The following is a 12,484-nucleotide window of genomic DNA, read 5'->3' on the forward strand; positions in this document are numbered from 1 at the left end:
CCTGCTTGGCCAAGTGTGGTGGTGCACACTCTAACACAACACTCAGGGGGTAGAGACAGGTAGCTACTGGTGAGTTTGAGGCCCGCCTGGCCTTTGTAGTAAGTTCCAGGTCAGTCAGGGCTACAGTCTATTTCAAAACAAATGAACAAACACAAACCAAAAACCTTTAGGGAAATGTAGGTCATGGGCTGAACACTGGTACAAAAGCCCTGGGTTTCATTCTGGGCCCTGCGTAGAGGGGAGGGGTTCTCTTAGGACTATTTGCACAGTTCTCCGTGTGAGTGAGGAACAGGAGACTGCAACACAGGAAAGCTAGTGAGTGACAGGGAGAGTGGGGGAGGGGAGACCCTGTTGTTCTATGGCACTGCCCCAAGTTGTCCTTTTGTCTTCATTTCATGCCAGTACTCCCTGTTGCCCTAGCCCAAGCCTCACAGTTATTAAAGGTCCCTCAATTTCCTTCCCCCCTCGCTCTGCATCTATAGAACATCTGCCCCTTCTTACCACGTCTTCTTGGTACAAGAACGCCCCCTGGCCCCCACACTCTGGCTCCCATTCACCATTTATCCTTTCTTCTGCTGTCTGTCTTTTAGAAATAATCACGGTCAGTCTCCCCTTGAGTGAGAAACAGCCTGAACTGCTCCTGGTCTTATCTGGGTAGCCCCTCCATCCTGCTCTATTCCTTGTCCCCGCCCCCATCCATCTTCCCAGCCTTTATTTCCATCCCTCCCGTTTCTCACCTCCACCTCACCTCTGCCCGAGCTCCTCCCCAGGGCACTGTGACCTTCTCACTTCTGCTTTCTCATCAGCTGCATGTGGCACTCTGGCCACCCCACCCTGTCTTAAAGCTGCGCTCTCTCTCTCTCTCTCTCTCTCTCTCTCTCTCTCTCTCTCTCTCTCTCTCTCTCTCTCTCTCTCTCTCTCTCTCTCTCTCTCTCTCTCTCCTTTCTCAGGTTTTTTTTGGGGGGTGGTTGGTTTGTTTTGTTTTTTTTTCAATACAGGGTTTTTCCTGTGTAGCCCTGGGTGTCCTGGAGTTTGCTCGGTAGACCAGACTGGCCTTGAACTCAGAGAGCCGCCTGCCTCTGCCTGCTCCGTCACCAGCAAAGCTGTCTTCTCTGTTTCTGGACACTCACTTTCCATCCCCTCTCCTTTCCCTCACTCTGTCTCAGTCTCTTTCTTCACTCTGCTTCCTCCTCCTCACTGTGGTCCTCCCTGGTGTTCAGTTCCTACCTCTGCTGTCTGTGGACCCAAGCCTCTGGCATCACCCAGATGCTGGCTTTTCCTGACCTCGGCAGTGAGCCCTTTCTCTTCAGCCTTAGATGTACAGATTTATATGCTTTAGGTCCCCTCTCCCTCTTCCTCCATGTCTTCTTCTTTTGCACGTGCTTGTGTGCTTGCATCCATGCTGTACATGTAGAAGTCACAGGACAACTTTCAGAAATGCTCTTGCCTTCTGACTTTTTCTAGTTTTTGTTTCTTTTTTAAGACAGAGTCTCACTGTGTAGCCTTGAACTCCATATGTGGACTAGGCTGGCCTTGAACTAAGAGGTCCACCAGCCTCTGCCTCCACAGTGCTGGTATTAAAGGCCTGCACCACCATGCCCTGTGCCTTCTGACTTTCAAGGTAGGGTCTCTCTTGTTTTGCTGTATGCTATTGTCTTGCGAGCTGAGCTTCCAAGAGATTCTCCTGTGTCCTGTCTCCCATTTTGGCTGAGACTACAGGTGTACAACACTGCATTGATTTTTTTTTTTGAGACAGGGTTTCTCTGTGTAATAATTGTGGCTGTCTCAGAACTCGATGTGCAGACCAGGCTGATCTTGAATTCACAGAGATCCACCTGCCTCTACCTCCCAAGTACTGGGATTAACAGCATGTGCCACCACTGGCCAGCTTTTTTTTTTTTTTTTTTTTGGTTTTTCAAGACAGGGTTTCTCTGTGGCTTTGGAGGCTGTCCTGGAACTCGCTTGGTAGTCCAGGCTGGTCTCGAATTTACAGAGATCCGCCTGCCTCTGCCTCCAGAGTGCTGGGATTAAAGGCGTGAGCCACCAACGCCCAGCTGCTTTTTTTTTTTTTAATGTAGTTCTTGGTATTGGATTTAAGCTACCCAGTCCAAATCCAGTGACTGGCTGGACAAAAGTCTCCAGACAGACAGGCTTTCTCACCAGGCGCCCTTCCCTACCCCCCACAGAAATATAAAATAAGCTTCCTCATCTTATTCCTGGACCCCTAGCAAAGAAGGCACAAAGTCAAGATTGATGCTGAATCTTTTTTTTTTTTAATTTTGCTTTCTTAAAGCATGTGCTGAGCTGGTGGAGGGAGCAGTTTGGCAATTAGAAAGGCCCAGCAGCTTGGGCAGCGGCATGGGGAAGCCTGGTGAGGGTGGGGTGTCCCTCTGTCCCAGGACAAGGGGTAGCAAAGCCTGCGCTAACTTCATAAAATACAAAATAAGGGAGAGGTGACGGAAGGGAGATTTGTAAAATACAATATCTTAGGGGATTGGTAATAATAAAAAATAAGGTTCATTATTTACAAACAATTTCTGTTCTTGATCTCTGTACAGTAGGAGGTGGGGGTGTGTGACTGTGTGTGTGTGTGACTGTGTGTGTGTGTGTGTGTGTGTGTGTGTGTGTGTGTAGGGGGCCGGGAACAGTGGTCGTGTTGGTCACTATGGAAAAGGCACAGGAGTGGCCCAGTGAGTGGTTTATTGGAGAGGACGGATGATTGTGGAGGGAAAAGTGGGAACAGAGTGGCTGGCCCAGGGGAGCAGTCCAAATGTCTGGGGACATAGCGGGACTCCAGCCGGGGAGAAGAAAGACCCTTTCTCCTGGGGCAGACGGTCCCAGGGCAGGGTGGCCGCTGAGTCTGGGTCAGTGAGCAAGAGAACGCCTCTTCTGGGTGCCAGGGTGTCCGTCCTGTGTCCTGGGTGTCGGAGACGCCTAGGAGAGTTTGATGGTGGTGTTGGGGCCCAGATCCCTGGGAAGAGAAGACAATTCAGGGATGAATCTGCTTTGAGATGCTCCTAAGTCAGCTGTGAGCTGGGTCTAGACCGGGGAGCCTCTTCCCTGAGAGGATGCTCCTCCCCCAGGAAGATGCCCCTCCCCCTGGGGAATGCCCCTCCCCCCGGGGAATGCCCTTCCTCTGGGAAGATGTGTCTCAGGGTAGTGCAGCCGCCTGGGAGCCTGCGCCTCTACCCACCTGTCACGGAACCACTCCTTGGGGTGGGAGAAGTTGGGGCTGGTGCCATTGTCATTAGCATCCTCTGGCCAGGTCTCACTCAAGTACTTGATGGTCTCATGGGTGCTGTCCATATAGTCATGTCGGAGGTGGTCCTGGGGCCTTGGTTCTACTGGGGCCCCAGGTTTGAGCTCCCAGCCTTCTGGGGGTTCCACAGGCAGTAGGGCGCCTCGGCCATCTTCCCACGAACCTGTCCCGTCGTCGTAGAACAGTAGGCTTCGGGAGGGCACTGGGGGAAAAGAACAAGGTGAGCCATAGGTGCTCCTTAGGGTTCTCTTCTGCTCAGATAGCCCTATTCATGTGCTAGACTTGAAGGGTACAGGCTCTGCAGTCTTACAGGCCTGACTCTTAATCCCAGCCCTAAGGATTCCTGGCTGTGTGATCTCAGGTTAGTCACACACTCGACTCTGATTTTGCCGAGCATCAGTTTGTCGATCTGTAAAATGGGAATAGTGGAACCAACCTCGTGAAGATTCAAAGATTTAATGAGTATTACAGTGTAAGGGATTGAAACTGTGCTCAGCCAAGTCACACAATCACAAAAATGCAACACTTCTAAGAGAAGATTGCTGGTTTGCTTACTGAAAACTGGGGTTCCCCCACCCCCCCACCCTCAGTGGTACTAAGGATCAAACCCAGACCTTCAGGCTTGCTACACCAAGACTCTACCATCAGGATTTAGAGCTGGCTTGCCCATCTTCCCACCCTCCAGCCTCTCTTTCTCCCAAGTTTTTATTGAGATCGGGTTTCTCTGGGTTGCTCTGTCTGGTCTTTAATTCATTTCATAGACTGGGTAACCCTTAAACTTGAACTCTCCCTGTTTTGACCTGAGAAACCGGGATCACAGGCCTAAACCTTCAGGACCTGCTGAGAGCTGGTTCTAATCCTACCATGCCACTTATTTACTGGGATACTTAAGGGAAACTTTTTATTTTCACTTCTAGGTAAGTTCACTCTTCAGAGAAGTCAAGGTGAGGAAAATGGACATTTGTTGGATATCTGTGCCAGACATTATACAAAAATCCTCAACTTACAGCAAACTGGATCTCACATGAAGCTTTGGAAGTAAGGTGTTTTAAGCCCTGCTTCCCAGAGCTCATCATCAAGGGTCCCCAGAGTTGGCTTCCTGACTCCAGAGTCTGCTGGCTGCCTCCCAGCTTCCCCTGCAGGGTCTAATCTATGGAAAAGGCGGCCCCTGGCATTGTATGACTCTGCAGTCCGGAAACCAGCCTGCTCAACAAGCCACCTCCTTCCTCAGACATGCCCTGCCCTGTGCTGCACTCACTCCAGAGGCTCATTCACACCCTGCTTCCCCTCCGTGGGTCCATCGCGCCAACCCCCCCTGGTGTGTAGTCAGTCCTCCCTCGGGCCTCTCAGAGTCTAGGCACTCCCCCATCCTACCCATCACAGCCTCCCCGGGGTGGCTTCCAATCCCCTTCCTCTTCCTCTTCCTCCCTTCCAGGCCCTCAGTGTCCTGCTCATCCTCCTGCGGTACCCCTCCCCCTAACACACTCCTCCCTGCTCTCCCCTCTCTCTGACCTCTTCTCTGTTTCCTCTTTCTCTTCTGCCATGTCTGATTCACGCTTCTGGCGTATGAAGCAGGGCCTGCAAGTTCCTCCATGGGCCCACCTGAGGCGACTTCTGCCTCCAAAACCACGCTCTCCCTTGCTGTTCCTGCGCTCATGTCAGGAGCTAGTCCTGAAGGCAGGGCTTATGCTCACCTACTGTGCACCAGAACCACTGTGCATATAAAGACAGCGGCTTCTGGGTTCCAGAAATCAACATCTAGAGAGCCCAAGACATCACACAACCAGTCAACAGCAGTACCAGCTGGGACTGCTTCTGCACCATCGGACCGCACAGTACTCTACAGGGTGGCACCGGTAACACCACTACCACTCTCGCCAGGGGTAGGCGCTCCCAGCAGAGTCCTGACACCTAGCAATGGGTCCTGTGTGACTCAGAATCTTTCTTAATTCTGTGTGTCGGGCAGTCGCTGCCACATTAGAAGTGACTGGAGGTGGACACTCTTGTGTTGTCCCAGTACCAAAACACAAACAGGGTTAGTCAATGCATCCTAACCACTGCCACCCTCATAGGCGGAGTTAGGCCTAGAATGCTTGACTGACCTCTAAGGCTGGCTCCTCCCAGTCACACCAATGGATCTCAGAGAGGCAGATTAGAGTGTGGTCCCAATTCCACCATTAACACTAAATGCATCATAGTCCCTCAGCTCAGTTATTCTATCTGCAAAATTAAAGTGTAGAATGAGATAACACCAACCCCAGTCTTTTTCTCTGGGTTTGTTTGAGACAGGGTTTATCTGTATAGCCCTGGCTGTCATGAAACTCTCCCTGTAGACCAGGAGGTTGGCCTTGAACACAGAGATCCCCCTGCTTCTGCCTCCCGAGTGCTAGGCCGCCACTGTCCTGCTTCCAACCTCACTATTTGAAAATTATTTATTTCTAATTTTGTAATGTGTATGGACATTTTGCCTGCTGTGTGTCTGCACATCAATTGTGTGCTTGGTGCCTTCAAAGACCAGAAGATGTCACTGGATCCTCTGGAACTGGAGTTACCAGTGACTGTGAGTCATCACATGGGTGGTTAGGAATCAAACCCGGGTCCTCTGGAAGAACAGCCAGTGCTCTTAACCCCTAAGCCATCTCTCCAGCCCTCCAAACTTTTTTTGAGACAGGGTCTCACTATGTATCCCTGACTGGCCTGGAACTCCCCTTGTAGACTGGGCTGGCCTTGAACTCACAGAGATCCTCCTGCCCCTGTCTCCTGAGTGCAGGGATCAAAGGTGTTTGCCGGTACATCTGGCGTGACTTCTCTCTTGTATCTGGCTCCCACCCAGAACTCTAGAAAGACTCACTCTGGCTGGCTGTGTAGACGCTGTCAGCTGCAATAGGATCTTCCTTCACAGTCTTTGAGCCGGAAGAGAAAGCAGGGAGGCAGGGCACCAGGGAGCCCAGCACCAGGACGAAGCACAAGGCTGCCACCTAGTAGGGGGCAGAGCAGCCATCAGATCTGAGGCAGGGAGGGCCTGCCAGACCGACCACCCCGTCTCTCCTCATCCCAAACTGCTGGAGGCTAAAGGCTCAGTGTTTTCCCAAGAAAGCCTCTCCAGAGCTGCCTGCCTCCTAGACGTGAGTCTTTTGCCCTCCTGAAAGCGAAGGCTGCTCAGTCACCCTGGACTGGACCCCAGGAGCATGAAAAGCAGTATCCGAGCCAGCAGGGAGGGTTCTATGAGGTTTCCACCCACAGGGGAGAGAAGTCAGGGAAGGAAGGGGAAGGGGAAAGGCAGGGTCGCAACTGTGACCAGGGTAGGGACATATCCTCACATCACATTCTCAGCCTGAGCCCCAGGAAGGTGACAAGAAGGAGCTAAGAGTTCCTGGGCAGCTCCAGTGAGGTCCTGCCCTCAGGGTTTCAGAGGCTACACGTGTGCACTGGAGAGGAGACAGACTAATGGAAGAGGGCCACACAGAGGCCTAGCATGTCCCAGGTGTCCCTTGGGGGCTCAGGAACTCCCCATCACCCATTCCCAAAAGAACCACCCTCCCCGCATCCGAAGAAGCCACTTTCCCAAGGACCTGCCCTTCACTGCATTCAGTGGCACCCATCTCACATCTGTTAGGACCGGCCTGCTCAGGCCACTGGCCCCTTCAGGCTCTGCTTACTGTCCCAGAGAGCAGGCCCTGAGAGGAGCTACCCGATATGGCCTTGTGCTAGGGAGCAGCACCTACCATGAGGCAAGTGCCAGTCTGAGTGGCCGCCATCTTGTAAGGTCTGGAGATCTTGCTGGTGACCAGAGTCTGCAGTTTCTGTAGCTGCTGGAGCAGGGTCCTGAGGAAGGCACAGTAGTCATCAGGGGGACCAAGCAGGCCAACCGTGTCTACACCCTGTCCTCTCCTAAGGGGGTCTGCCCTTCTCTCGGCTGGGCCTCCATGCTTATGTGCCCATTTTAGTCAAGACACAAAAGGTCACCTCCTGCTTGGCTCTTTTGCAGCCTGGTTGGCTATCTGGGGCCTGCCTCATGGTGGAAAGCTGGGTCACCCTGGAGAAACATAGGGAGTGTCCTGACTCTTACCAGGAAAGGCTACATTTCTTTTTCTTACCCAAAACCACTCACAGACACATAAACTTGCCTCCTTTGTACCCCACAGCACCCTGATTTGACCAGAAAGACTCTTGGCACAGTGGTAGTGAAGTCAGTAAATGGTAGCCATTGTTTATGTTAATTTTATTGCTGTTTTTACTATTAGTGCAATACCTGTAACACTTTAGCTTTAATTGTAGACTTCCATGTCAATCTCCAAGAACTGGGTACTACCCAGGACTGAATCCTTTGGATATACACACAAGTGTTAAGCAGTTAATACTGCACTTTTCCACTCAACTGGGCTTATGCAGTTCCTAAAGTGAACAGCAGGTGGCGAAATATCCCTAAAGGTCTTCGATAGTTAGAGGCAGAGGTAGCTAGATGAAGTTTGAAGGCTCCGCCCCTATCCTGGTTGGGAGTAGGGGTGGAGTCGCAGATTCTTTAAGCCAATCAGGGCAGTGGCTGGGCTCTGCCTGAGAAACTGGGTCACAGGAAGGAAAGGAGAAAAATGTAGCGAGGGTCTCCCGAGGCAGAAGAGGAGGATGCCTTTTCTGGGTACATAGGAAGTTCAGGGCTGAGCTACAACACAGAAAAACCCTGTAAGTTGCCCTCTCACCTGCACAGGTACACCATGGTATGTACACACACATACTAAACAAACAAACAAACAAACAAACAAACATAACTTAAAACTTTAAGAAAAGTGTAAACAGACCAACAAACAAAAAATCGGAAACAAAACGAGAGCACTTAGTATCTCGGTAAAGCATTTGTCTAGTGTGCACAAAGGTACTGGGTTCAATTCTCAGCATAGCTGGGGGATGGTCGTGCGTTAGGTTCCCACTAAACGCTGTTGCTTATGTTTTTGTAATCACGTCTAGAAAATAATACTAAACACTTCTGTGGGCTCATAGCTCAGGGCACTATCTAGAATTCGAAACAGTATTAAAAAGAGGGCAAAATCTGCAGGTGAGCATTCTTTTATTGTTGTTTGGCTTTTTGAGACAGGGTTTCTCTGTGTAACTTTGGCTGACCTAGAACTCACATTGTAGACCAGGCTAGCCTTGAACTCAGAGAGATTCACCTGCCTCTGCCTCCTGAGTGCTGGGACCAAAGTTGTGCACCACCACTGTCCAGCCAGGTAAGCATTCTTTTTTTTGTTGTTGTTGTTTTTTTTTGTTTTTTTGTTTTGTTTTGTTTTGTTTTCGAGACAGGGTTTCTCTGTGGTTTTGGAGGCTGTCCTAGAACTCGCTCGGAAGACCAGGCTGGTCTCGAACTCACAGAGATCCACCTGCCTCTGCCTCCCGAGTGCTGGGATTAAAGGCGTGCACCACCACCGCCAGCCAGGTAAGCATTCTTTAATGCAACACAACAGTCGTTGTGTCTGTAAGCCACTTCTGTCATATCTCTGGTGCCAAGAAAACTGAGGCCCAGAGTTCACAAGAAATAGCAGAGTGAAGCAAGAACCTAGAGCCCAGGGTGGTGATTTCAGGTTACATGCCAGGTGTCAGGCAGGGTCCCTGGCATCAATGCTTATCAAACAAAGTACGATGCAGTTGCCCAGGCTGCTTTTAAAAAAGCAGTTGGGGAGCTGGAGAAAGGGCTTAGCGGGGAAGTGATCACCCCAGCCTGAGGATCTGAAGTTGGATCCCAGTGTGAAAATGCCAGGCATGAGTCAGGCATGGTGGTGCACACCTTGAGTCCCAGCACTCAGGAGTCAGAGACAGGTGGATCTCTGTGAGTTCGAGGCCAGCCATGCCCTGTAAGAGAGAATAAGCGTTTCTAACAAGCTGAGAGACAGTGCGATGCTGATGTGGTGGAGCACATCTGGAGAGCTTCTGCCCTGCATAGCCTTTCTTGAGATCTCAGCAGCCTGCCAGATGTCTAGAGTTATGGGCAGTTAAGGACAGCTGGGAGCCCAGGGGCTGGCAGGACAGTCTTGGGGAACATTTTGGAGCATCATCCTGACCTGGTTCTCTCCTCTCCTGCCTCCCAGAGCCAGCCACCATCTTCAGTGGGATAGGTGGGACACAGGGGGCGACCACTCACCTGTTGGCATTCTCTAGGGTTTCCACCTTCTTCCACAGCTCATTGTTCTCTGATGTATATGTCTCCACCCTGGAAGGCCAAGCAGGCACAGGCTGAAGGCCTCCCAAGCCTCACCTGCCCCCCCCCCCCCACTCCAGCCTCTGCCTGCAGCGGGGCCTCTGACTGAGCACCGCACACAGGCTGGGGTCCCAGCCCTGCCGATTCCGGAACACTTACTTCTTTTCTAGACATTCCACATACTCCTTCTTCTTGCGACGGCTCTCCTGGGCGGAGATCTAAGGGAGGGAGTTCCAAAACAAGGGTTACCATGCATCCACTTCCTAGGTGGTCCCCAGTTTCAGAACCGATGTCACCAGGGGACAGAGGACCCTTCAGTGGAAAGGTCCCCAGAATCTTAGGGTAGCGATGGCTTCAGCCTTACCTTGTTCTTAATTTTCCTGCGTACCCTCTTCAGGGCCTTCTCCTCAGCCTTGGTGAGGGGGAGCTTGGTGGGGATGGGGTAGCCCTCAGCAACCAAGGTGCGTTTCTCCTCTTCTGTCAGGAGCAGTGGCCCTGATGTCCCCTGTAGCTTCTGAAGGAAACAGGCCATTGGGGTTCAGATTTGAGAACTACTGTGTACTCAGCTCTCTGAACCTCAGTTACTCCTTGGAAAGGGGGAGCATCTGAGTTAGGCCCAGTAACATGCATCCGGTGTCAGGATGGCTTTGGGAGGCCCCTTCCCTGTCCTATACTAGAATTCACGGTCATTTGCCCAGGCCCTCCCCAAACGGCACCTCCCTCAGGTCCCTCCCCACAACCTCAATTTAGGAGGAGGATCCATGCCCCCCAGGGCTGAGGTCTCTTTCAATGTTGCCCCCAAACAGTGCTCCTTGGAGACAGCCCTGGGCCACTGCCAGGGCTCAGAAATGTCAGGTTCTCAGCTCCGTGACAGTGTGGCTTCTAGGTCTTTTGGGATCTTGTCTCTCTACCTTTGATTTCTAGTCATCTTGAGGCAGAACTGAAAAATCCCCCTCTCACTTGCCAGATGGGCATTTCCCTGTTATCTGATGGGATAAGTTTCAGACATGGGGCATCTTGACGCCTTCCCTGATCAGGGCACGGGTGAACCTACTCACTATCTCACCTCCAGGGTCAGCCCATCCCTAGTTGCTTACGTGAGGGGCAGTGAGGAGCGGAGAAGTGGAAATGGCCATGGAGGAGCGGGCCATGGGCCGGACAGGGCTGGAGGGGGGCAGAGAGCGGGGACTCTGGGATCCGTCACTGTCACTGCCATGGCTGCTGGGGGGTGTTGGAGGCATCTGTACGAGGTCCTCTGCAAAAAGTAGAGGGTTAGGTTAGTAGGGTTGCACCGCATGCCTGCTCTGACACTGTGAGTTCAGCTGAGCATGGGCCAAAGGAAATGTGCCGACAGGCCCTTAACCTCAGCTGGGATATCAGAAGGCCCTCCCTTGACAGTCCCAGGAAGACATCTGGCACACAGAAAGATGACTGCTGAGTATTGCCTATCTCTGACAACTCAGAGGAAGCCCCTGTAACCTCAATGCTCCCCTACCTGTGGCTTTGCAAGATTCAGGTTCTCTCTAAGCCCAGAGGGACGACTAAGGTCCCCAAGCAGATCCAGGGGACTCAGTGTGACCAGTGTCCTCCCCTTCCCCTGACTCTAAATACTGATCCAGTCTCAGGGACAGGATGTCGGCGTTGGGGTTGCAGGAGAGCAGTGAGGAGCGATGCTCCTCCTCCACACTGACCCTTTCATGGCCAGAGCGGCAGGAAGACTGACACGGAGGGAGCGAGCATCAGAAAGAGGGGTCTCAGGCTCAGCAGCTAGCAGAGATGCTGGGAAAGTTCCGGGGATGGCACATTACTCCCAGGTAGCTCTAGGTGTGGAAACCTGGGCTCCACAGCCATGGAGTGTGGGGTTTGGCACGGGTTGGCACCACAGCAGGCCTCTCTCCTTCCTCTGATGCTTATATGTCTCTTATGGATCCCACTCTGAAAAGCATGCTGGGCTCGGGTCCACAGACTTGAGATCAAGCCCTGACTGTAATGTCTCCAATACATGTGGTCTGTGAGCTCCCCAGCCTCACTTCCCTCATCTATTGAATAAGGTTGAAATGACTCTGCTCCAAACTGCATGGGTGCAGTGAGCTAGTAAGTGGGGGAAATGCTTTAGGAACTCCACGGTGCAAGGTGTCTTAACACAAGTCCCTTCTCAAGCCTTGTCTGAGTTCTGGCTTCTCTTCAACATGTAAGCACCACTGGTACCTTATTCATATGTCCAGTTTTATGGTACTTAGCCCAGGCCTTGACACATGTATATAGATGTTGAATCAGTATTCACAAATTAATGTGGTGGGATTGGAATAATTCTGCTACCCTTTTTCTTGGCCCAACGGGCTGTACAGGCTCCCTGTGGATTTGCTATCTGCACACCCATATCACTGCTGAGTCTGTGACCCTAGGAATTCTACGATCTACTTGGTACAGAGACTGTCTTCTCTCTTTGCTTTGGCAATGCCTGGGACAATTAAGATGGTATCCAATAAACCTTGGTTGGATGGATAGATAAATGGGTGGGTGTTTAGGTAGATGGTTAGATGGATAGATGAATGAATTTATGAAATGTTTGGTGGATGGTTTGATGGACAGATGGGCATACAGATGGTTAGTTAGTTAGATGGATGGATGGATGAATGTGGAGATGAATGAATCGATGTGTGGGTAGTAGAGTGATAGATAGATTCATAGATCAATGGATAGTTGGATACACAGATGGGTGGATGGATGGATGGATGGACAGATATTTGGAAAGGTAAGTGGGTAGATGGGTGAGTGGATAAATAGATGAGTAGATGGTTGAGTAAGCGATGGATAGATGGATGGATGGATGGATGGATGAATGGATGGATGGAAAGATGACTGGTGACTATAAAGTGGCCTTCAGTTCATGAGTGGATGTTAGAAGGATCAGCAAATGGAGTGGTGCTGGTGGAATGATGACAGTTAAAGGCTGGGTAAAGAAGGATTGGAGGAAAAAGAGGGAGCAGAGAGAGAGAGGGAGAGAGGGAGAGAGAGAAGAGAGAGGGAGGGAGGGA

The 12,484-nt window shown here is 51.4% G+C and overlaps 1 protein-coding gene across 1 annotated transcript in view; it reads right to left on the bottom strand.

Moving 5' to 3' along the window:
- Positions 1 to 2,250: 2,250 nt before the first annotated feature.
- Positions 2,251 to 12,484, bottom strand: part of Creb3l1 (cAMP responsive element binding protein 3 like 1) — a 42,015-nt gene continuing 31,781 nt past the window's right edge. The window contains exons 5-12 of the mRNA XM_005064904.4: positions 10,544 to 10,701; positions 9,811 to 9,960; positions 9,606 to 9,664; positions 9,390 to 9,458; positions 6,985 to 7,084; positions 6,111 to 6,237; positions 3,194 to 3,461; positions 2,251 to 2,971 (exon numbers count right to left, since the gene is read on the bottom strand). Of these exons, the coding sequence (XP_005064961.1) occupies positions 2,935 to 2,971; positions 3,194 to 3,461; positions 6,111 to 6,237; positions 6,985 to 7,084; positions 9,390 to 9,458; positions 9,606 to 9,664; positions 9,811 to 9,960; positions 10,544 to 10,701 (968 nt within the window). The 3' untranslated portion in view covers positions 2,251 to 2,934. The remainder of the gene's footprint in view (positions 2,972 to 3,193; positions 3,462 to 6,110; positions 6,238 to 6,984; positions 7,085 to 9,389; positions 9,459 to 9,605; positions 9,665 to 9,810; positions 9,961 to 10,543; positions 10,702 to 12,484) is intronic.

This window comes from Mesocricetus auratus, unplaced genomic scaffold (assembly GCF_017639785.1).
Source record: "Mesocricetus auratus isolate SY011 unplaced genomic scaffold, BCM_Maur_2.0 Super-Scaffold_100004, whole genome shotgun sequence".
NCBI classification, from domain to species: domain Eukaryota; kingdom Metazoa; phylum Chordata; class Mammalia; order Rodentia; family Cricetidae; genus Mesocricetus; species Mesocricetus auratus.